The sequence below is a fragment of the Elephas maximus genome, chromosome 1 (assembly GCF_024166365.1).
Source record: "Elephas maximus indicus isolate mEleMax1 chromosome 1, mEleMax1 primary haplotype, whole genome shotgun sequence".
Taxonomy (NCBI): Eukaryota; Metazoa; Chordata; class Mammalia; order Proboscidea; family Elephantidae; genus Elephas; species Elephas maximus.
This window is the reverse complement of record NC_064819.1, coordinates 189,847,536-189,872,620: the sequence shown is the minus strand read 5'-3', so window position 1 is coordinate 189,872,620 and position 25,085 is coordinate 189,847,536. Positions and strand designations below refer to the sequence as shown.

General features: G+C 37.1%; 1 protein-coding gene across 2 annotated transcripts in view; it reads right to left on the bottom strand.

Annotated features, from left to right (window-relative positions):
• Positions 1-25,085, bottom strand: part of HSF2 (heat shock transcription factor 2) — a 39,365-nt gene that overhangs the window by 2,501 nt on the left and 11,779 nt on the right. Inside the window, exons 2-12 of one of the 2 annotated variants that reach the window (XM_049900067.1) lie at positions 19,803-19,911; positions 19,525-19,652; positions 18,569-18,693; positions 15,054-15,129; positions 10,830-10,891; positions 9,836-9,923; positions 8,768-8,916; positions 8,114-8,353; positions 7,374-7,479; positions 3,144-3,197; positions 298-382 (exon numbers count right to left, since the gene is read on the bottom strand). In XM_049900067.1, coding sequence (XP_049756024.1) covers positions 298-382; positions 3,144-3,197; positions 7,374-7,479; positions 8,114-8,353; positions 8,768-8,916; positions 9,836-9,923; positions 10,830-10,891; positions 15,054-15,129; positions 18,569-18,693; positions 19,525-19,652; positions 19,803-19,911 — 1,222 coding nt within the window. The remainder of the gene's footprint in view (positions 1-297; positions 383-3,143; positions 3,198-7,373; positions 7,480-8,113; positions 8,354-8,767; positions 8,917-9,835; positions 9,924-10,829; positions 10,892-15,053; positions 15,130-18,568; positions 18,694-19,524; positions 19,653-19,802; positions 19,912-25,085) is intronic. The other variant, XM_049900077.1, reaches the window with a different exon arrangement.

Genomic DNA, 25,085 nt, shown 5'->3' with positions numbered 1-25,085 from the left:
ATAAATTAAAAAATATGCAAGTCAAAAGCTTAAATCTTATTTAACAATTAAGAAATTAGGGTTCTTTTAGATCTCTTAAAGTTAAATAGGAAAAGACAAATATCCATGACTTAAAGAACTGTTACCTCACTAATTCAATTTTCTCTATATGCTGGAACCTTGAGACTGTGTACAGGACTGAGGCCAGTATACTCTGTGTTTAATTTTGAAGTATGGCAAGGCTTTCCTTGGCTCACATTTGTTTCTGTGTAGGACTCTTCATAAATCTATAGAAACTAATATTATGTCTATACATACCTGGTTTGGGTTTAGATTTTCTTCCTTCTTCTGAAACCGGCTGAACTACATTGTTCTTGGTAGTTTCTAATCCTTTATTCTCTGACTAAAGAGAAAAATAATAAAAAAAATACTTGTATGTTTCCTGTTTTATAGGTTTCTGAAACATAGCAAAAAAAATAAAAAGGTACAGTATATATGCTGGTACATCATCTGAAACACATGGGAAAGGGGGAGCATCTGGAAAGATGAACTAGAGAGAGAAAGAGATTTGAGCAGAGGTAACAAGACTGGTTAAGAAACTACTGTTGTCATCAAGGAGAGGAAACAAAGACCCTGAACCATAAAGAGGAGGGGGCATTTCAATAGGAGAATACACAGAATGTGTTAAGGGTAAAAGATGAGAATGAATCAAAGACGACTGGTTTTAAAATGCTAATTAAGTGACTAACTTTTTAAGCAATCAATTTACTTTAAATGTTTTGATTAAAACGTATTTCACATTTCCCTTCATTCATAAACAAAATATGTAATGTATACGAACATATTCGGAATAGTTCGGGATTAGCAGTGGTATCTTTAAAACTAACTCTCTGGAGCCTCATAATTGAAGTAGTGTTTCTTCTTTTTCTTTTTGTGGCTCTCTCAGTTCTTTCTGTCATTTAACTTGCTTCTTTCAACTACTGTCTTCTCTCCTTACATCGGACCGTGGTAGGGTGATTAAACCTTTAATGTTGCAAAGTTCTTCAGTGTTCTTTCTAGTGATGATCAGGCTCTGAGGTTAGAAGGTTCAGAATTTTTCCTTGACAGTTCTAAGTCCCAGGTATCTGAATGCTAGTTAAGTTTGTTACACCAGTAACAAACATCTGTATACTAATTCCTACAATCCCCCTGAAATTCATCATTAACTTAAATAGTACAAGTTTCCAGGATTCAGAGAAGACAATGGTCCCAAGATATATATAATAAAACTGCTTAGACCTCAAAAAAAAAAAAAAAATTACATAAAAACATTTTCTCATTTAGCATTCATAATACATAAAATACTAATAGTGGCAACGATACCATCTTTATTCTTATATTTTTATATTCCCTAAAATAGGTAATATCCAAGGATGCCACTATTGTTCTAAAACAGATGAGAACCAAGATGATAAATGAGTTTCATCTCCCATGAAAATTCTTAACCATTAGTAGTGGCCACCTAGATTGCTGTATTCAGTAGTATAAGGCATCCTGATTTATCAGGGAAGGGCTGTATGTTATACATTTGTCAAGGGCAAGAGAGTGACAGCTGATGTGCCAATGATTTGAAAACATTAATTTCAACTACAGGAGAAGCTATACCAAAAAGTCACTCTCAAATTTAATTTTTTCATAGTATGTAGAACAATATGCAATTCTCTGTTTAGTTGCTACTTCTGAAAACTGTGTCCAAGTTCTTGGTTTTCTGGAATAAGGAGGATTATACAAGAATAAAGAATGACTTAATGTCTAGCAATAAATAAATAGGAAAGCACACTCACTAAATGAATATATGATATGGGTCCATTCAACTTAAGGCCTATAGCTTAGGAGCACTCAGTAATATGATCGTTACTCAAACACAAAGCTGAGGTGGTCCAAAGAATCTTATAATATAAATCTTGACAAACTATAGTCCACAGGCCAAATCTGGCAGGCCGCCTGTTTTTGTAAATGAAATTTTATGAGAACACAGCCACACTCATTCTTTTACCTATCATCGATTGCTGCTTCTGCACTACAAGAGAGTTGAGTCGTTGTAACAGAAAACATATGGCCCACAAAACTGGAAATATTTACTAGCTGGCCCTTTACAAAATATATGCCAACCCCTGATATAAATCATCCAAATTATGAATGTATAACCACCTTCCTAGTCCACAAATTATTTAAGCTCTAAGTTATCGGGCTATAACTTTCAAAATGTAGAAAATCTAGTCAGGCTATCTTTATACATGACAACGGTCAGAAAAGCATTCCCAACCCTAATAACTTATTGGAGATGTGCTCATTTTTAGATTACAAAGAATAAGAATCAAGATAAAATTCTGTTTCCACTAATCTGGAATTTGTACAAATTCCAGAGGACTTGATTTGCACTTTGCATTCAATGAAAAACAAGGGTCACTGAACAACTTGGCATATATACAACATAAAGAGTATACCTATTCAAGACAATAAACTGTACAAAATAATAATATAGTCATAAACATCTGCTCTAATAATTTCAAGCTGTCCTTACTACTCATTAAACACCGGTCCTAAAGAATCTCTTTGTCAATACCTCAATACTTGGTAAGTCCAAGCGGAGTTCCTATATATTTTAAAAATATAACAAAAACCATATTACTTTAAAAACAAAATCCCTAATTCACTGTTTCAACTTGCTTTACCTCCAGTTAGTACAAATTCCTGAGCTATCACTATACTGATAGATAAAAGAATATGGGCACCAGTAAACTTTTAATTAAAAAAATGCTGAGAATTTGTTTACGGAAGGAATAGGAATGTAAAATGTAGCACATAAAACACGAAGAAATCGTATTTTGATAATTAATTTCAATGATATACCTGGACACTCCCAAGTTTAGTCAGATGACCTTGCAGCACCAAAAGACGTAGGGCCAATTTCATACTGGTAGTTATTTCCATAAACATCAGTAGAATTGGGTAATGATTCATCCCACAACCAAAAGCTGGCTTTCATCTAGAATTTTACTATCTCAACCACACATATCAGATAGGAAAATAACTGGGAGTGATATTGCTCTCTATTTACTAGGGTTTTTTTTTTTTTAGATTCTTACAGCTATGGGTCCTGAGCAACATGAATTAAAACTTACTTTTGTATTATTGATGTAATCTGTGGGATTCATCTGCACAGAACTAGTGAAAAGCTGAAAGACCAAACAAGAAAGATCATAAGTTTAAAAAATATTTTAAAAGAATTGTGTGTTCACAATTTTCAAATAGCCATGTTGGGTGAAGAGATGAAGCTCCTGCACTATGGATATTTCCACACAGTAAAACAAGTTTCAAAGAGAAAAGCAGGAAAGCAGAAAGAAAAACAAACAAAACAAAAGCAGACCAAGCTAGCCTTTGCATTAGATAGAATTCCACGTTGAAAGAATCTCTCTATAAAACAGAGGGGTAAATCACCTGAGACAAATAGTGGTTCTCCCCATTTGTCCTATCTTTCATTATTCTTCATTCAATTTCATTTCCTTTTTCTCCCTAAATGTCTTTGGTTTTAAGTGGTGCCCAAAGGAGTAGCTAAGTCCCCTGCCCTGATATCAAGCCTTCACTGAATACCCACTAATGAGGGGACAAATTTATAGAATCTGTTCCATGACAGTGGTTCCTAAACTACAGCTCAAGTGGAGCCTTGACAAGATGGCACACCTACTAGTTGGTTCTTTTCACCTCACCTACCAAAAGACTTAAGTCTTTAAGTGCTAAGACCTACTGCTTACTGCACAACTCCATCCAGTTAGTTTATATATAACTTTTAAGTCATAAGCTTCATTTATTCCAGAGAGATTCACTGAGTATCTAAGAAATAAATAACATCACAAAGAATACAAGATGAAGACACTATTCCTGCTCTCCAGGAGCTTACAATCTAAAAGACAAGACCAACATTATATATCAACATACGATCAGATACAATTCAGTATTTTAACAATGGATAGTAGGGCTCATACGTACTAAGGAATAAAGAGAAGGGAGGAACACACACACACACCCCACATACAAACAGAACAGGAAGGCCTTGATGAAGCTCTTTAATGTGTCAATTCCCAAAGAATGGTCAGGAGTTAGAAAGGACAGGATGGAAGGAAAAGTACATTGGTACGGCATTAAAAACAACAGAGAAGGAATGGTGGTGGGGTATGTTAAAAAAAATAGACTAAATAATGTATAAGTTCCTAGTTGGATAGTAAGTTTTATACTTAAGGTTCAAAAAGTAGAGTGAGGTCAGTAAGTGGATGAGGCCACATCCTGTCTGGAATAAGAGCCTTGAAAATGGCCTGAGTAGTGAAATATGGTGATTAAATGAGCATTTTAGGAGAATGAACATGCCAAATGGTTCAGAGGATAGAATGAAACGCGGAGAGGCCAGAGGTAGATCCCTCTTATATCTCTTTTCCTGTATCTTCCTTTCTATGTCCTTTTTCCCTTTTCACAGCTATACAACATTACTAATCTCTGCCAGTTTGGCTTGTCACCACCTCAAAGGCCTGAACAAAAATCATCCCACTGAGGGTGGTAACCTGAGGAGGGCCAGCACTATCAGCTCTTCCCGCTTTACCCCACATCCTCTACCTACTTGAGGACACCTCGCATGTATTCCCAGCAGGCAAATGGTGAAGTAGAAAAAAGTAGATCATGTACGAGAAACTGGCACAGTTGAATTCTAAGGCCAGGCCCCTGCTGCTGACTCCACCCTGGGTCCTCCAGTACTGAGGTCTGCAGAGAGAACCCATCAACTCCTCAGCACGCTTATTCATGTCCTTACCAAATCTGCCATCTCAGAGAAAAGGCAACTCACAGGTAGATTTTTTTAGTTATGATATTATAGTAAAATTCAAAGATAAAATAATGAAGGTCTTGGATGAGAGAGGCAACAGTGGAAATAAAAAGCAGAGATGGCCTGAAGGTGCTATTTTGGAAAATACATAGGACTTGGTGAGTGATAACATAAAGAAGATGAGGAAACCAAGGTGACCCTGTGGTAACTACGCTGGGTAAGTCAAGAAAAGCATGACACCACTATAGAAAATAAGAGTAGCTAGTTTACAGACTAGCCACTAGCTACCTAAAACACAAATAATCTATAGCAAGATCTAACTGATGGTTCCAAAGGTATGAAATTAGGATTCAAGCAAAGTTTATTTAAGAAAAAAAAAAAATTTAAGAGCTGGAGATATAATTTGAGACCAATCCTACAAGCCAGAATCTCTTCAGAGAGGAAAAAGAGAAAAAGAAGAGAGGTAGAGAAAACAAAAGAGGATCAAAGACTGGGCGCTTTGGAGAATACCCACAAGTAGAAGACAGCAGGAAAAGGAAAAGCCTTTAAAGGAAAAGGAGTGCTCAGGAAGATAGGGAGAAAACAAAGAGATTCAGTGCCTCTAAAATCAACACAAAAAAGTTCTGCTGTGGAATGCTCAGTAGCATCATAATAATGTTATTTATTAATAATCCTTGCAAGAGTCATTCATGTTAGGCATTAGCCACATTTGATAAGTGAGAAACTGCACAAGATAAGCTAATTTTCCCAGTTAGTATCCCAGCTGGTAACATAAGTCAATTACAGAACCTAGATCTGTCTGATGCAAAGCAAACCTTCTTCCACTAGCCTGGTGGCCTGATTTGTTACGAGAAAAAATCATAGCCTACTTACTATGAATAACCAAGACAGTACAGGGTCAGCGTGAATAAGCAAGATGATACAGGGTTTCAAAGGAAATAACAGAGTTAAAAAAGAGGTAACAAATATAGCCACTCATTTCTAGAGTTTTGTAGTGAAAGAGAGAAGTGGGATGGTAAATGAAAAGAGCAGTGTCTCAAAAGGCTTGTTTTTAATGGGGAAGATAAGTACTTACTGAAGGCAGATGGGAAAAATCAAGGATAGAGATATAAAAACTAGAGAGGCAGAGGACAGGTGTACAAATTGGCTTTAAAGAGGAAGTATGGATCCTTCTAAGAAAGAAGAACTGGAGATTAAAGACAGCCACAGTTTATGAGAAGACCAGGGCAGGGTGAATTATCCACTGTGAAAGGGGAGGAGTTAGCTGGATAAGGTCTTGAGGACAAATAAATATGGTAAATGTTCCCGGGTTGAATTAAAAGATAGAAAAATAGAATAATGACCTAGTTGAAAACTGCAAAGATTTGTAGAGGGCCAGAATTATAGGATTTTATTTTATTCTTGATGATATAAGGGGCAGATGTTCTGAAAGGTCCCTGGATTCAGAGTGGAGACAAAGACTGATAAAATCAAGGAGAGCTGTCAAGTTACTGTTAACAAGTTGAAGTAGGTCATCAACACGGATACTGAATTCATTTAAGATGGCAACTTAGGCTGGCCTGAAAATGAAATCTTCAAAGAAGGTAAGAATCCATCCTGTGAGGTACTGATCACTTGGATACGGTGATAAAGTCACGACAGTGGCAAAGACTGAGAAAAGAAGTAGAGCAGTAACGTGGTATATCAGTGGAATGGAAATAACACTAAAGAGTATGAACAAGATTACCTTTTGGCCTCACTGAGAGGCTCTTAAAAGGGCAAAACTGTAGAATCTTTTGATGTAAGAGAAACTGCATTTTAAAGCAAGACATGCAGATAAAGGAGCAACAAAACGCATCAAGATAAAGACGGAAATTTGTTCACAACAAAAGATGAAAATGGGGGCAGAAAAAGACTCAGCTGAGGGGGACCCGGCCACACAGAAAGCTTTAGGTAAGGGAGGATGAGTGATAGGAACAAGAGGGAAGATAGCAAGAAGAGTGGGTTACTGTCAGAAATGGCAGATAAGGATTCATAGACCAGACAATATTGGCGTCAAGTTCATAGGGGGTAGTGGTGGGTATTGCAGCAGGGGAACCTTGAGACTCAGGACATAAAAATACAAATATAGAAAATATAGCAAGTCTTTTAAAAATAATACATTTGAAGGAAAAGTATTAAGTATCTCCATGTTCTTTCCTGGCTAAGTGCCTATATTGCTAATTCCCACAGATTTCTATTCAGTGACAATTTAATCTGGAGCAAAACATAAAACAGCAACAAGTCCAGACAAGACCTGGATTTAACAGTACTGTTGAATAGAGTTGATGTTATTACAGGGGGATTAACTGAACTGTTACTCAGAAGTGGGTACTGATCACCCTCCTTCAATGTCCTGAACACATCTGTTTATGATTTCTGATAAACAAACCATTAATTTAAAAAAAGAAAATACAAAAACAACAGTGTAGAATACAAGAGGAGAAAATGCTGTACTGATTTATAAATCATATACATAAACACACGAATTACCAGTACAGCAAAGATTAACCAAAGTACCTACATCAACCAGGAGATCTGGGTCTATGCTAAATTGTCTTCCCGATAGCATGGCTTGGAAGTCCTCTAAACTGCAGTCAATACTGTCAAGATAATCCAACAGCTCAACTCTAAAGAAAAAAGATTAAAAAAATCAAATATTACATTTCCTTGTTTTTATGTTTAAAATCATATAGCAAAATATTCCTAGCAACTGCTGAATCCTTACCAGTTCTTAATTTTAAGGGCTCCTATTCAAGATTTGGGATTCCTGAAAATTTCTTTAATGAAAACTCAGAGCATATAAACAAAATTTAAGTATTTACGGAAAAAAGGTGCTGCAACAGCAGTCTGGTTTACCGTTTTCCTCCATGCTGTAAGTTATAAAATGTTTACCTTTATATTACTGATTATTACAATTAATTACTGGTTTTCTTTTCTTGTACTTTAAAACAGTTAAGTCCCTTGATTAAGAAGATATCATTCCATACAAATACAGACAAGGATATATATACTTTATGGACTTTCAAAACAAGTATTTCATTAAAGAAATTTGAGGAATTACCAAGAAGATGCCCCAAACTGCTCTCGGGATGAATAAATTCCTCTCAAAATAACCACTTGCACAGCTCAATTCTGGTAAAAACGGAAGGTGGACTACATACGCTCATCACTTGAGAGACAGATAACTCAAAAAAGAAACAGAATACATGAAGTGAACAAAAAAAGTAAATCATGTTAGACAAAATTTAGATAAGCACTCACTTTCCCAAAAGATTGATGTTATCATTTAAAATAGAATCCATCATGGTCACAGGATCTTCTGTGGTCAGACTGGATGAGCCATTTAGCTGGACGGCACTAGACATGAGTGGGCTGGTGCCTTCACTGCCTGAACCTTGGGATTCTCTGGCTGGTTCACTCTGATCCCCACTCTGAATGACAGGTACATACTCATCTTCATTGTCATCTTCAACAATGACAATATCAGGGTACTGGCTACAGCTGGTGATCACCAATATGAGAAAGAAGTACATTTACATTTTCAGACAAATTCATAAATTCCTTCTGTCTACTTATTCTCCAGAAAATTATTTCCCCAAATCATATATCCCTTCTTGAGTAAGTAGCTTAATCATAAATACTGATACTTCATAGGATAAGGGAGCACAAAAAAAAATCAATTAGAGTTGTTTAACTCCAAAATTAAAAAAAAAAAAAAATCAGATTTAATTCTCACTACTTTTTCACTGGGGGTCTTTATTTGGTTGAACAACTTAGCTTACTTAATTATTCAATTTAAAAACCCAAATATGAGTTAGATATTAGTCTAGCAAAGAAGAAAGCTGTTTTGAATTCAGGTTTTTGGTAAGAAAAGTGATGAACATTTTCGTCAATTTTATCTTACTATCTCCTTACTTGGAAGGATCAGATATAACATCTTCATTTGTTTCTGGGATAACTGGGATATTTTCTTCATCTGCATTATCATCAGTAACGTCATAAATAATGATATCATCTGAAATCCGCTCCCTCTGTTTTAAACCTTCAGTCCTACTGTGTGGAACCTAAAAGATCAAGGAGAAAAATATATCAAAAAATCTAAATCATATTGATTAGCAAACAACATATTCAAAAATATTGAGCACCTATTATTTATTAATGTTGGGGATACAACGGTGAGCGAAACAGGTATGTTCCCTGCACTTATGGGACTTATATGCCAACTCCCAGAGATAATGACGTGCATTATCTGCACAGGCAACTACTACTTTTATCATAAGTGACCCTGAAAGATTAAATGCGTCAGAATCTTTCTATAGAAAGATCAACAAATTCTAGGCCACTTTTTATGTTGAAAGGGCCAAAGAAAGTCTTAAGAAGACTTGACCAGAAATTTCAAGCATAACCAGATGGCCACTGTGCTGATGAGGATTATTTTATCTCAAGCTACTCTGTTTGGGACATGTTTTATTCAGACTCATTTAACAGTTTCACTAATAGAAAGGAAACACTTCATCTATTCCATAGTTAAATGTCACTCTGGTTTTTCAGCAGTGATTTTTTTTTTTAAAGTTATAGATACATCTAGGCCATATATACTATAACAAAAAACTTTCCAATTCTCTTGAGCAAAATAAGGTCATTATCATAATTTAAAAAAACTACAAATTTCAACAATAGATAATACAGAGGCAAAAGATGTGAACTACTTTAAAATATATAAAGCCAGTGCTTAGTATTTCTAGTGGAAAAGGGGGGGAGGGGGATGACTAGCTTGGGAAGGGGCAACTGGGATAATTATATCTGTAATGGTTTATTTCTTAAAATAATCTAAAGCAAAACATGTCATGATTTAGTAAAGTTGGGGGATGAGAACTTCAATTTATTATTCACTAAACTTCTCTTTTACGCATGAAATACTGTTGTGATCAAGTTCAGTTGGAGACAATAACAAATATAAAATAGACTCTAATAAAAAATTACTTTGTGATGGTGATTATCAGCTGGTTCTTTGACTATGTGCTGAAACAGATTCTTCTTTTGGGCTCCATTAGTATTTAGAAGTAGAGGCCTGAAAATCAGAAGCAAATCCATGCAGTTCAGTGAAGCAAACATTCAAGGAATTTAAACTGCTTGAATAACTTACCCACACACAAACATACTCACTTCAATAATGAATAAAACATTCCAATAAAGATATGAGGAACACTTTAAAAATGCTGGTTTTAGGAACTGAATCTGGAGGATGACTGTGTCTAAGACTTTTATTTCTCCATTCTTCTATACTATTTTTATAATGAATATAATAAACTGCTCCCTCCAGACACACTTCACTGCTGACTTAACTACACACCTCTTTATGAACTGTAATTACATAGTAAATTAAATAGGTAATATTCTAAGAACTACTTAGCAAAAGTAGAATGAAGGCTACCAAGCTCTGATCATAATCAAGCTTTGACAAAATCTTAGCCTTACAAATAATCTTTTTCTCCTTCCAACTATTCCTTTTACCCATTATTCTTTCTAAGCTTTAGGTGTGACAATGGTAGCTACTAATATTTACAGGTATCAAAACCCATGGTCGATACATAGGTTTAAAAACACTTTTATAAGTGGATTAAACATAGGCTGCTTTCTTCAACATATAGCTTTTTTTTTTTTTAAGAATGTCCTTCTTTCAGGTCTTCTAATACTGTATTAAATGGTTAATCTGAATGAAAAATGGATTCTTGAACTCTGTGTGTCCGTAAAGTGTCCATTCAGGCCATACGCTTAGCTCTCAAAAAACATTAGCAAGATGACAACAACAGGAAATAACATAACTTTCGAGATGTTGACAGCATAACTTAATTAGGGAGGGCTGTTAAACTGGGACAATAGGCATATACACCACAAATGCAGACCAATCATGGTTAAACATTAAAGTGTTTGGTTGTCTACGTATAGGTCAAAATGTTGTAGCATAAAAACTTACCTTTTACGTTTTAAACTCACGAGTTGGTTATTCTGAACCAGTGTAACAATAAACTGGACAATCTAAAATGAAAATAAATAAATCAATATTCTTCTATTATAGACTCCTAATTCTTTAATTCACGTTACCAAGTCTTCCAATGTCTAAAGAAACATACCAGCTTTCATGCAAGAATAGGCTGTAAAAAAGTTGCTGTAATCTATGCATGGACACAGAAATGCCTATAACATCTACCTACTTATCCAGTTTTCACTTCAGTTATGTTCTGGAGATAAATACCAACCTTGCCTAGATATAGCCCCCAATTTTTTATTAAAATACTTTCAAGAAGATTACATTATGATGCAAAAGATAAAACTAATGTTTAACAGGCAACATTTTCCTTATACCAGGTTATGAAATTAGAGGTGAAAGAAACTGTCAACTCAGAATAGATCATAAAATTTTCAAGTAAGAAAAAGTTGACTGGCTGGTTCATGAGACATCATTGTTGAAGCATCAAACATTTGTCAGTCAAAGCTGTCTGCAGACATTCAAGAGTAGCTGCCTCCATCTTTAACATATGAATAAAATTAGAGGTAAAACTATTAATTAAACAGATGAAGACATGTGAACAAACCTTTGTGTTTTATGGTAATAATTGTTAAAGTGTAGTCCATGGACCAGTGGCACTGGCATAGGAATTAGTTAGACACACAAATTCTCGGTCCCACTGCTGAATTTGAAATTCTGAGGATGGGGCCCAGATGTTTTTAGCAAGCCTGCCAGGTGATACTGATGTGAGTTAAAGTGTGAAAACTGCTAGTTCAGAATATGGCTTTAAGTTATATTTTCAACTTCCTAAAGATGCTAAATGATGACATGTGCAGAGACCTAAAGATAGAAAGCCAAAAGGGAAGAACACGTTCAGCATGTCTGAAGCTGAAAGAACTGAAGAAAAAATTCAAGCATTTAGTTGCAATACTGAAGGATTCTATCGGGGAAAATATTAAATAATGCAGGAATTATCAAAAGAAGATGGAAGGAATACACAGAGTCACTAAACCAAAAAGACCTGGTCAATGTTCTACCATTTCAGGAGGTAACACATGATCAGGAACCGATGGTACTGAAGGAAGAAGTCCAAGCTGCGCTGAAGGCATAGACAAAAACAAGGCTCCAGGAATTGATGCAATACCAATTGAGATGTTTTAACAAACAGATGCAGCGCTGGAAGCGCTCACTTGTCTATGCCAAGAAATTTGGAAGACAGTTACCTGGCCAACTGACTGGAAGAGATCCATATTTATGCCTATTCCCAAGAAGGGTGATCAAAGCAAATGTGGAAATTATCAAGCAATATCATTAATATCACATGTAAAGAAAATTTTGATGAAGATCATTCAAAAGGGGCTGCAGCAGTATATTCACAAGAAACTGCCAGGAATTCCAGCCAGATTTGGAAGAGGACGTGGAGGTAGGGATATCATTGCTGCTGATGTCAGATGGATCCTGGCTGAAAGCAGAGAATACCAGAAAGATGTTTACCTGTGTTTTACTGACTAGGCAAAGGCATTCGACTGTGTGGATCATACCAAATTACGGATAACACTGCAGAGAATGGGAATTCCAGAACACTTAACTGTGCTCATGAGAAATCTGTACACAGACCAAGAGATAGTCATTCAAACAGAACAACGGGATACTGCATGATTTAAAGCCAGGAAATGTGTGTGTCAGGGTTGTATCCTTTCACCATACCTACTCAGTCGTATGCTGAGCAAATAATTTGAGAAGCTGGACTATATGAAGAAGGGGGTGTCAGGATTGGAGGAAGACTCACTAACAACCTGTGTTATGCAGATGACACAGCCTTGCTTGCTGAAAGTGAAGAGGACTTGAAGCACTTACTGATGAAGCTCAAAGACCACAGCCTTCAGTATGGATTACATCTCAACATAAAGAAAATAAAAATCCTCACAACTGGACCAATAAGCAACATCATGAGAAATGGAGAAAAGATTGAGGCTGTCAAGGATTTCATTTTACTTCGATCTACAATCAACACCCATGAAAGCAGCAGTCAAGAAATCAAAAGATGCACTGCACTGGGCAAATGTGCTGCAAAAGACCTCTTTGAAGTGTTGAAAAGCAAGGACGTCACCTTGAGGACAAAAGTGCGCCTGACACAAGCCATGGTGTTTTCAATCACTTCATATGCATGCGAAAGCTGGATAATGAATAAGAAACCAAAGAACTGATGCCTTTGAATCACGGTGTTGGAGAAAAATACTGAATATACCATAGACTGCCAAAAGAACAAACAAATCTGTCTTGGAAGAAACACAACCAGAATGCTCCTTAGAAGCATGGATGGCGAGACTACATCTAACATACTTTGGACATGTTATCAGGAGGGATCAGTCCCTGGAGAAGGGCATCACGCTTGGTAGGATAGAGGGTCAGAGAAAAAGAGGAAGACCCTTGATGAGATGGATTGACACAGTGGCTGCAACAATAGTTTCAAGCATAGCAACAATTGTGAGGATGGCGCAGGACTAGGTAGTGTTTTGTTCTGTTGTGCGTGGGGTCGCAATGAGTTACAACCAACTTGATGGCACCTAACAGCAACAACAACAAAGACACTAAAAAGGTTAGGCTCATATGGGGAACTACGAAAAGCAATATGTCACCAAGAGGCTATGAATAAATAAAGCCCAAAAGTAATCAGAGGACAAGACTTTCTTATAAACTTTGTGAAATTTAATTACATGATAAAAATAGGGTGTTGACAATTAAAAATACATATTGTATAGCTTTAATATTGTGCCTTTTCCCCAAAAGAAATTACTAAACAGCTTGCCTTACAATTCATATCAGCTTTCAATACAGGAAAATATAGACATTTTAACTGAAGAGTTATAAAACATTAGAATTTACAAAAAGTTTAGCCACTAAAGAGCTTATTCAAAAGAAAATGCTGAGAGCTGATGAAAAGGCAACATTTAAACCTAAAGACTAAAAAAATGCTATGGAAAAACTCAACTCCAAATATTTTTGTTAATTTACAATACGTGGTATGGGACTGAAACCTCAGTGTAACATACTTATTTTGCCACCTATCCTTGCTTTTAGGAAAAATAAAGTCTACACAAATTTCCTTGTACCATAAATAAATATTTAACAAAAACAATGTTTTCTGGAAAAGATCAACTTTTTTTTTTTTAATAATGTGCTTGTCAAGGCACATCATTTTAAAGCAGATGTTCTTAACAGGGTTGTAGAATGGAATCACCTATGGGAGTTCTGAAATGTATATACTTGCATTAAACACACAGAAATGAATTCTACCACATCCAAACCTAACTTGCATTCAGCTTAAAAAAAAAAGTTTATCTATTTTGACCACAGGCCAAAGACTGCAACTGCCATTCATCACTGTTCTAAGCCTGCTCTACTAGACCCAGATCCTGTCAGTCATAACCCTATTTTTAGCTCAAAGGTCTTCTGAGCAGAACGGGCTGGTGCTCTCTGTACCCCTTTCCCCACCCCCAAAAAAACCTGTTGTTTAAACTTAGACTCCAGTTTACTCATGAGCAAAAAATAGCTGGGTTAATTACTTTTATGTTTCACCTCGTATTAACATATGAAAGTTTATATGCAAAGATTAAATCACAAGGACACAAGGAAACAGAAGGATTTCCAATTCCCCCAGTAATTTTCAACTAGATACTAAATCCAGGATTCATTTTATAACACTATATTAACTGCTTTTCTGCACAGACTAATAATAACATATACTAATAAATCTTTTTTTAGTTTATAATTTGGTCACGTGATCTGAAAATATTATTTATCTGCCAAGACCTTTATTATGCCTTTTACAGTAAAAAAAAGAGTAAAAAACACAGTACAACTTTGTCTTTTATAATAAACAATGTGAAGAAATTGGTAGTGTATTAATTATGCTCTCAGGAATAAAATATTTCAAAGTTGTTGTATCAGCAGAAGGTCATTTACTCAGCTACTGAGACATTATCTGTAAAGAATGACCATCTTTAATAACTTTTTTTATTAATAAGGGTATATATAACACTCGACTTAATTTGACTTTGCAGTTTTTTACTTCTGTGTATCCAAAATACTAGAAACTGAGATCAATCAGTGGCTAACCAATAGAGACTTTTTTGGGTCACTGATGGTCTCATTATAACACAGATTATGGTCACGCGAAAAAAAGCATACCTTTCGAATAACTTGTTGCTGTTGTGCATGTTTTGCTCGTAATTCTGATACCTCCTTCCAAAGGGACTCGTTCTCACTGTGTTGTCATTTATAAAAACAAGAAACACAACAACTCAGTCAGAAAACCAGGCCTCAATATCTCTAGTTAAGAACACAGTAAGTCCCCAAGTTATGAACAACTCAGGAGAACTTCACCTTGCCCTTTAATGTTATATAAATTTGCCCTCCCCTTGAAATGACTGAACCAACCCCTACTCATAACAAATTCATCACAATCACCTTCACTTGCACATGCAGCTTGAACTCACTGAAAAGGCTTTGAGCCTTTTCCTGAGCTAAAACCAAACAAAACCACAGCTGTCTGGTAGATTCTGACTTAGTGACCCTACAGGTCAGAGGAGAACTGCCCCTAGGGTTTACAAGGCCATAATCTTTACGGAAGCAGGCTGCCACATCTTTTTTCCGCAGGGCGACTTGTGGAGTGGTTGGTGCAGGGACGAACGAACCAGTAAGCACAGAATGCGCCGGCTTACAGTAAGTTAGGTACACACAGGCTTAATTGTGTTTTCTTAATCGTCTGTGGTGTACAGTTTCACCACATCAACGATGTGAAACTGTGCAGCACAGATTAGTAAGTAAACGATTAAGCCTGTGTGTACCTGGATTATTGAGTAATCTGTCCCTGCAGTGGCGTGTTCTAACCACTGACTTTTCCATTAGTAGTCTAGTGCCTTATTCTTGTACTAAAGTAAGGATAAATAAAAACCATATGTACCTGTTTCGATTTATGTACAAATTCGACTTAGAAGGCAGACTCAGCAACAGATCTCATTCATAACCTGGGTACTGCCTATACACTTATTTTTACTATATATTTTTAGCAGGAATACTTTGGTTCAATACTTTGGTTCAATTACTTCGTAACGGTAGCTATCTAGACACACTCCAGAATCACACCTTTATAACTGTAACACCTGCTACTCACGGTAACACATACACAAAGACTTAAGAGTCATACCTATATCCATATAGTAGTAAGCAATTGTCTTCTTTGACCACCTTGTTCATTTCTTTTTACTTAAAAAACAAAATAAGCTGTCCTTTCAACTGTGGCTACCAAGTGAATTAGGAAACAATTTTTTTTCCGTTTTATTAATTTTTATTGTTCTTTAAGTGAAGGTTTACAGCTCAAGTTAATTTCTCATTCAAAAATTTAAGCACATATTGTTTTGTGACATTAGTTGCAATCCCCACAATGTAGAAGCACACTCCCCCTTCCTACCCTGGGTTCCCTATGTCCATTCGACCAGTTCCTGTCCCTGCCTGCCTTCTCATCCTGCTTTTGGACAGGAGCTGCCCATCTGGTCTCATACATCTGACTGAACTAGGAAGCACGTTCCTCATGTGTATTATTTTTTGTTTTATAGTCCTGTCCAATCTTTGCCTGAAGAGGGGGCTTCGGGAATGGTTTCAGTTCCGGGTTAAAAGTGTGTCTGGGAGCCAGAGTTTCAAAGAAGGAAACAATTTTTTTAAGGGAAGTAACATTTACCCAACACTTGCTATGCTCCAGGCACCATGCTTAATACTTTATGTGTATTACCTTATTTAAACTTCTGTAAAATCCATCAAAAGAGGAATTACTATCTCTATGTTATAGGTAAGGTTACTGAGGCTCAGAAAATGAGAGGACTTGTCTAAGATCATAAAGACAATTTGGTAAGAGCTGAAGTCAAACTGAAGTCTGTCTGACACTAAAACTGCATGTCTTAAGATCTGTCTCTCACACATGCACACAGTAAATGTGTTTATTTTTTAAAAAGCATAATCAATAATATGACAAACCAATACCTTGTATAACAGCAATACTATCTTTTCATTCACTCATTTTTTAATTGAAACTGCATGTTGAAAGGCAGCAAATATAATTAGCATACTAAACGCTTTAATTTTCACTTTCGTTCATCTCCCAAAGTCGTCTTCCTTAATCCAAACCATTATAACAGAGTCTGTGGGTTTACATTAAAAAAACAAAACACCAAACCAGTTGCAGACCAGGCGATTCCAACTCAGGATGACCCCATGTGTTTCAGAGTAGAACTGCAGTCCACAGGGTTTTCAATGGCTGTGATCTTTGAGAAGTAGATCACCAGTCCTCCTTTCTTCCAAGGCGCCTCTGGGTGGGTTCTAAATGCCAACCTTTCAGTTAGCAGCCAAGCGCTTAACTGTCTGCACCACCTAGGGACTCATGGGTTTACACAGAGCTATTGAAAGGGAGACTAATACTTACTGAACAACTACTATACTTTTCCTGATTCAGAATTTTAATGATGCAGTCTTCTATCTACTAAAGTAGGATAACGGCTATCTCTAAGACATAAAAGATGATTTTGAGATCCCTTTCTTTAAAGGCTAAACCTGAGCTCCTGAAAATTGGAGCAAAGGGCACCTTAGTTGACACAAGATACATAAAATAAACAGTACTGGTTAATATTACAATGTGAAAAATGGAACAATTTAAGGCTTTTTCATTAAAAAGGGAATCAAAGTTCAATGTTACTTTTTCAATGAAGGTGAGTTAAGAATAGCTAAACAAATGTTCCACATTTGAAGGGGAGAGAGAATGCATGAATAACTATATTCTTAAGTTCTTGGTCACTGATTAGGATAAGGAAAAATCCCAGCTACTTATTAAGAAGGAAGTACACAACTATTCTATAGATAAGTAATTACTGTGGCAGGTTAGGATAATGGTGCTGCCCAGACTTGTAGTGAAACAAAATAAAGCATCTTTTTGTAGGTAAAAGGTTTGAATAATACTTTCCCAAGTTTATGTAAAAAAAGTATCAAGTAGGGCAAGTCTCTTGTGGAACAGTCCTATTTTTTTCTACAAGGTAAGTCACATAGAGAAGTCTTAAGAAATCTTCATGAAAGAAAGAATGAGTAATATACACAGAATTTGTTATGGCTTATTCATTTGTGTGTGAAGAGCCCATGAAAATTAACTTAGTAGAACCATATTTTTGACACCTCTTCACAGATCTCTGGTTTTGATTAGTAAAATTTGTCCATCGAATTGTTTTGATGTGCCTGGCTTTACATATTCTTTTGACCACCATCATGAAAATGTTAATATTTGGAAAAGTTTATTGCCGCAAATCAAAATAAAGGGAATCGGTCCTTGCAGAGAAACAACCTTTGATCTTGGCTTCGGCAAAGTGATCTCCAACAGTAAGAATCAGTTGCTGTCAAGTCAATTCTGACTCACAGAGACTCCATGCGTATCTGACTAGAACTGTGCTCCCTAGGGTTACCAGTGGCTAAATTTTTGGAAATTTCTTCTCAGGTGCCTACAAGTGGACTCAAACTTCCAAACTTTCAGTTAGCAGCCAAGTGTATTAACCATTTGCACCACCCAGCGACCTAGATACTTACAACGACAGACAACTTCCAACCTCCAACACACATATACACACCTGAAATCCCCTATAGGATTATATATGGAAATAGTACTTTACCTTTTTAATTCAGAAAGCCTGGACTCAATAGTTTCTTGTTTTATTTGAACCTTCTGAGCACTACTCATAATTTTTGTTAAATCTTCCTGACGTATTTTATTTTCTTCTGGTTTTGTAGATGAAACCTTTTCAAAAAGCAAATTTAGAAAATAAAACAAATACCAAATACCATGATTGCAATCATAGCTTCCTGATTATAAGAGGTTTCTATAGCCTGTTCAGGAAGAGAGATCTATCTGGTTCCAAAAAGGCCAGGATATGATTCTAGAGAAAGAATAAACTTCATAGCTTACAGGAGGAGGAAGCAAGGAATAAACAATCAAATACACACACACATACATATACAAATATATACGTAGACATATAAACACACAAATACATACATACATATACACACATACATATATACACATTAAAAAAAACCAAAACCAAACCCGTTGCCGTTGAGTCAATTCTGATTCATAGTTACCCTACAGCATAGAATAGAACTGCCACATAGGGTTTCCAAGGAGCCCCTGGTGGATTCAAACTGCCAACTTTCTGGTTAGCAGCTGTAGCTCTTAACCACTATGCCACCGGGGTTTCCATATATGTTTGTGTGTGTATATATATATATATATACGTATATACATGTACATATATATGTATATGGGTGTATATATATATATGTATGTATTAATGTGGAGAGTTTTCCATGAGCAGGAACATCTTATGGGCTTTTTTCCCCTTTCTACCAAACTTGTAAATCCCCAAGTTTTGGATCCCCTTTTTACCTCCGCTCCTTTTATGAATTTAGTAAAAAGATCTTATTTTAGCAAAATAAAGCATTCGTTCAAAAGTGTACTAGTGAGTGCCTACTATGTGCCAGGAACTTGACTGTACAGCAAGGGGCTATAGACTTCAAGGGATCTGCTGACATTCTAGCAATGCCTTAGTTCACGTTAACAATCACTCACCTTTCTTTTAATATTCTCTAACAAGTCGTCTTGGCCTTGTTTAAAATAAGGATGTTGAAATTCTACAGGACCATCTCGTTCCTGCTTTATAATTCCAGAGTCAATGTGTACCACTTTACGAAAACCATCTGAAAAAGAATCAAAGTCAAACAACTGGAATAGACTAAATTAAAAATGATTAGTGCTAATATGGAAGAAATTTTGTCATCCTAGCAGAAAAAAATGGTTTAATCTGTGGTTGACAGCGGCACTCCAGATAAACTGCTGTCCATACTCACACATATTCAGTTGCCTCACAAAGCTTGCCATGTTATTATGCTTGAAGTATTTGGGAAGAATTTCTTTTGCAAATCTTTGTTCATCCAAAACCAAAAAACTCTGGCCATTCTGAAACAAAACCAGAAAAAGTCAATTAGTTAAGGCACTCTGACAATGGTGATATGAACTCAAAAAGTGCCCTGGGCAGTCCTGCCATGATACTTTTAGACCAACATTCTATTCCTGTTAATGGCAACAAGAAACTGCCAAACTATAGTTAAGTTTTTTGGTCAACTTCAAAAGTTTAGGAGTATGTCTCAGACCAAAAGCTAGCACTATACTCCATGATGAAATGATTTCTGTAAATCAGAAAGAGAGAGAAATAAATTATGCAGTCAGCATAATCATTTAACACTGTTTTATAGTCAATGCAATCAGACAAAATTAAATAATACAGATTTTGAAAGGATGCATTTTATCATAACTTGCAATAGACATAATTGTATCTCTTTGTACAATCAACTGAAAAACTGTAAAAGAATTCAGTAAGATAGCTGGTTGCTAAATTAATATGAAATCACTAGTGTTCCTTCATACAATGTAAACAATTTGAAACTAAAATGAATTAAAAGATACCATTCATAATAGAAAAATATTAGGTATCTAAAAATAAATTTTAAAAATTTAAAGGACCTTAAAGAAAATATTAAAACAACAGAGGGATATAAGGAAGACAAATGCAGTTTTATAAAGTTGTCAATTTTCTCCTTAAATTAACTGTTTTGGATTGAATTGTGGTCCTCAAAAAGATATGTTAAAGTCCTAATCCCCTACTTGTTTGGGAATAGGGGTTTCTTTTGTTATGTTAATGATGTCATGTAAGAGTAGGGTGGGTCCTAAACCTAATCCCTTCTGAGTGTTCTCTTATAAAAAGGGGAAACAGCAGGCATGGAAAGACACATACACACAGGAGAGATGCCACATCATGACGAAGGCATACGCATCTATAAGCAGCAAAGGAACACCAAGGAGTGCCAGCAGCCATCAGAAACCAGGGGGGAGGCCCACAGAAGGAACAGACATGGCTGATACCCTGATTTGGAATTCTGGCTTTCAGAACTGTGAGAAAATAAATTTCTGTTCTTTAAAGGCACCTACTTTGCTATAATTTTGTTATGCAGCCCTAGGAAACTAAGACATTAGCCAATACATTCAATTCTCTCAACTGGAGAAAAAAAAAAAAAGATTTTTGGAGAGGAAATGAAGAGATAATAAAGGTATTAGGTATTTAAGTTCATTTGTAAAAAGAATTATCTACTTATTGCCCAGAAACTAATGAAAATGATGGGGTTGGAGATTAACTCTACCCTACACCAAAAAAAAACCCGTTGTCATTGAGTCAATTACGACAAGCAGGTGACAAAATCAGTGTTTAGAGGAGTTTGGTACTAAATAACAGAGTCAAACATGAATGGATATACCACAAAGGACAGAAAAGGAAGAAAATCTCTTTGAGAATTTAACAGGTTATAAGAAAAGATGGCATTTGCAATCGGGGCGGGGGGGGGAGGCAAGCCAAGAGGAAAAATAATTATTTAATAAACTTCCCATTTGGGAGAAAAAAAGAATCAAAAGCTCAATAACTCACTGCTACCTCACTTTCTACAATTAAGTTCTTGGAAACATGAAGCCATATAGGTAAAAACTTGTAAATTTGTTCATGCAATCTGTTAGTCGCCTATCATGTCTCCAGTCTCCTCCACTCCTTTATTAACAAAAACCATTTTGTTTGGTGCTATATTTCCCAGTCTCCCTTGCAAACAAAAAAACAGCTGCCTTTGTGTTGACTCTGACTCATTGTGAACCCATGTGTGTCGGAGTAGACCCTGTATGTGTCTCCAAAGGGTTTTCAACGATGACTTTTTGAAAGTAGAATGCCAAGCCTTTTTTCCAAAGTGTCCCTGGGTAGCCTCAAACCTCCAACCTTTTGGTTAGCGGTCAAGCACATTAGCTGTTTGTACCACCTAGGGACATCCCTGGGCAAATAAAACTAAACCAAACCCATTGCAGATTCCGACTCATAGTGACCCTAAAGGACAGAGCAGAACTGCCCCAAATGGTTTCCAAGGCTGAAATCTTTACAGAAGCAGACTACCACATCTTTCCTTGCAGAGTGGCTAGTAGGTTCAAACTGCTGACCTTTTGGTTAAGCTGAGCACTTAACCACTGTACCCACCTCCCTCCCCGCCCCTCACCACCCACCCTCACCCGTGTGAACAGAGGTGGCCAAATAACACGTCTGGCAAATAAGATATAAGCAGAATGTATTGGGTAGGGCTTCCAGAAAAGCTGCTAAAATGCGTGTGTGTCGGGGAGCGGGGGAAGTAAAAGCATGAAGTCCCCACTCCAAATGTCTCTGCTTGGAACTAGCTAATGACTAGAACTCTAGCTTCCATTATGTGAGGTGGAGGACCTATCTCTGGCTGAACAAGCCAGAAGGTGCCTGGGTATCTTCAGGCTTAAGTGGGAGAAAAATATACTTCTGTCTTCTTTTAGCCACTGTTATTTGGATTTCTATCACCTGTGTCTGCATCTAATCCTACCTGTTAATAAAGTATTTAAAAAAAAAAAATTCAATGACTTTGAGACTATTAGTATAATGGAAAAATAGGGTGAGAAAGGGTTAATCGCATTAATTAAAAACTTTCAACAACTCAGTAAGATGAAAAACCAATGGAAAATTCAGAAAAGATTCCATCTCGTTCACAATTGAATAAATGTACACCAAAACAAATAATGGCAATTAGGTAAGAACTATCAAAATTTAAAATATACACATTTTTCAGTCAGGTAATTCCACTGCAAGGAACTTAATTCAAAGGACAGATTTGCACAAATGTTTAAAAAAAAAAAAAGAAATTCATTTTAGCTGTTTATAACAGTAACAAAACCAAACAAAAAACAACGTATCTCAGTGAGTTAAAATGACTGTGAGTATGTACATATATTCCCTTACTATGCTTACATCTATGCTTGTGTACACACACAAAATTCCCAGAAATAATTCACCAAAAAAAAAAAAAAAAAAGGCCCAATTTCTCTGACAAGTAGGTCACGGATTGAAATGTGTCCCCTAAAAACATGTATCAACATGATTAGGCCATGATTCCCAGTACTGTGTAGTCATCCATTTTGTGATCTGATGTGATTATCCTGTATGTTATAAATTTAAGAGCTCGGCTGCTAACCAAAAGGTTGGCAGTTCAAATCCACCAGCTGCTTCTTGGAAACCATATAGGGCAGTTCTGCTCTGTCCTACAGGGTTGCCATGAGTTGGAACCGACTCAACAATACCAAACAACAACATGGTGTTACTGAGGCAGGATAAGAAGCAGTTAAGTTAATGAGGCAGGATTCAAACTACAAAATGAGGTTGTATCTTGAGTCAATCTCTTCTGAGACATAAAACAGAGAAGCGAGCAGAAAGGTGTGGGACCTCACACCACCAAGAAAGAAGTACTGGGAGTAGAGTGTGCCCCTTGGACCCGGGGTCCCTGTGCTGAGAAGCTCCTAGACAGGGGGAAGACTGATAACAATAACCTTCCCCAAGAGCTGACAGAGACAGAAAGCCTTCCCTGGGAGTTGGTGTCCTGACTTTGAACTTCAGCTTCCTAGATTGTGAGAGAATAAACTCCTGTTTGTTAAAGCTGTCCACTTGTGGTAGAATTTAGTGGAATAGTGAGGTGCTGCTGTAACAGATAGCTAAAATGTGGAAGCGGTTTTGAAACTATGAATGGGTAAAGACTGCAAGAGTTTTAAAATGTCTAATAGTAAAAGCCTAGATTGCCTTGAAGAGAACGTTGGTAGAATTATGGACATCAAAGACAATTCTGGTGACGGCTCAGAAGGAAGTGAGGAGATTTGTAACACTGGAGATGGCACGCCGAGAGTGAGCAGCAGCGGAACCAGGAGAATGGCATGAGACGGCTTCGAAGCCAACCCACGGAGTGAGACAGCTGAGTGCCTTCAGGCTGAGGCTTCCTGGCAGAGTAGGGTGCCTCTAGGCACTTATCAGTGGAGCTAGACTTGCTGACCTACAGTGGAAGAGAGCTGAGTGCCTTCGTGCTGAGGCTTACTGGTGGAGTGGTGTACCTCCAGACACATATTTGTAGTGCTAAAGAGCCTTGGAACACTGGCCCAAGCAGGACAGGTGCCAGGCCGGCCAAAGGACCCGATGGGCCAAGAGGCCAAGGAACCAGGAAGTAGAAGCTGAAGGGACAAGGAGCACTGGAAGTAGAGCTATCTCAGTCTCAATGGGGGAAACACAGCCTGATGGGTCTCAAAGGGTGGGGCCATGGACTCCTAGGTTTCAAAAAGTCAGATCTTCACCAATTCGATTCTGGAGTGTGGGGCTGCCTTTCGTAAGTGTCAGTGGGATGGAACTGGATCCACTGTCCAAAGCTGAGGGGTGGAGCTGCCATGCCCAAGAGCCAGAAGGAGGGAAGCGAGGGGGTATGGTCACCACTCAGATGGACTAGGAGAATGTGGCCACTCAAGCCGAGGGAGCAGAGCTGCTTTTCCAGTGAGCTTGGAAAGTGGAGCTGAAGCCCAGGGCTGAGGGGCCTCCACCTAGAATCTGGAGGGTGTGATCAACACCCGGAGTCTGGAGAGCAGGCCGTTGACTAAATGGTCTCAGAGAACAGTGGATTATTTTCAAGCCTTGAAACCTTATATAATATGTTCTGCTGACTTGCTTGGTGCCTGTTATCCCTTCCTTCCCTCCAATTTCTCCCATTTGTAATAGAAATGTCTACTTTGTGCCTGTTTCATCATTGTACTTTGGAAGCAGGTAACTTGTATTCTAGATTTCACAGATGAAGAGAAATTTCCCCCCAGGATGAAATTTGCACTTGGAGTTAAGACTTTTGGGATGATATGGTGGGGTGAATGTGTTTTACATGTGGCAAGGACATGAATTTTGGGGGGCCAAAGGGTGGAATGTTATGGATTGAATTGTGTCCCTCAAAATCGTGTATCAACATGGCTAGGCCATGATTCCCAGTATTGTGTGGTTGTTCACCATTTTGTGATCTGATGTGATTATTCCATGTGGTATAAATCCCAACCGCTATGATATTAATGAGGCAGAATAAGAGGCAGTTATGTTAATGAGGCAGGACTTGATGTATAGGATTAGGCTGTATCTTGACTTAATCTCTTTTGAAATACAAAGAGAGAAGCAAGCAGAGAGGGGTGGGACCTCATACTACCAAGAAAGAAGCACCAGGAGTGGAGTGCATCCT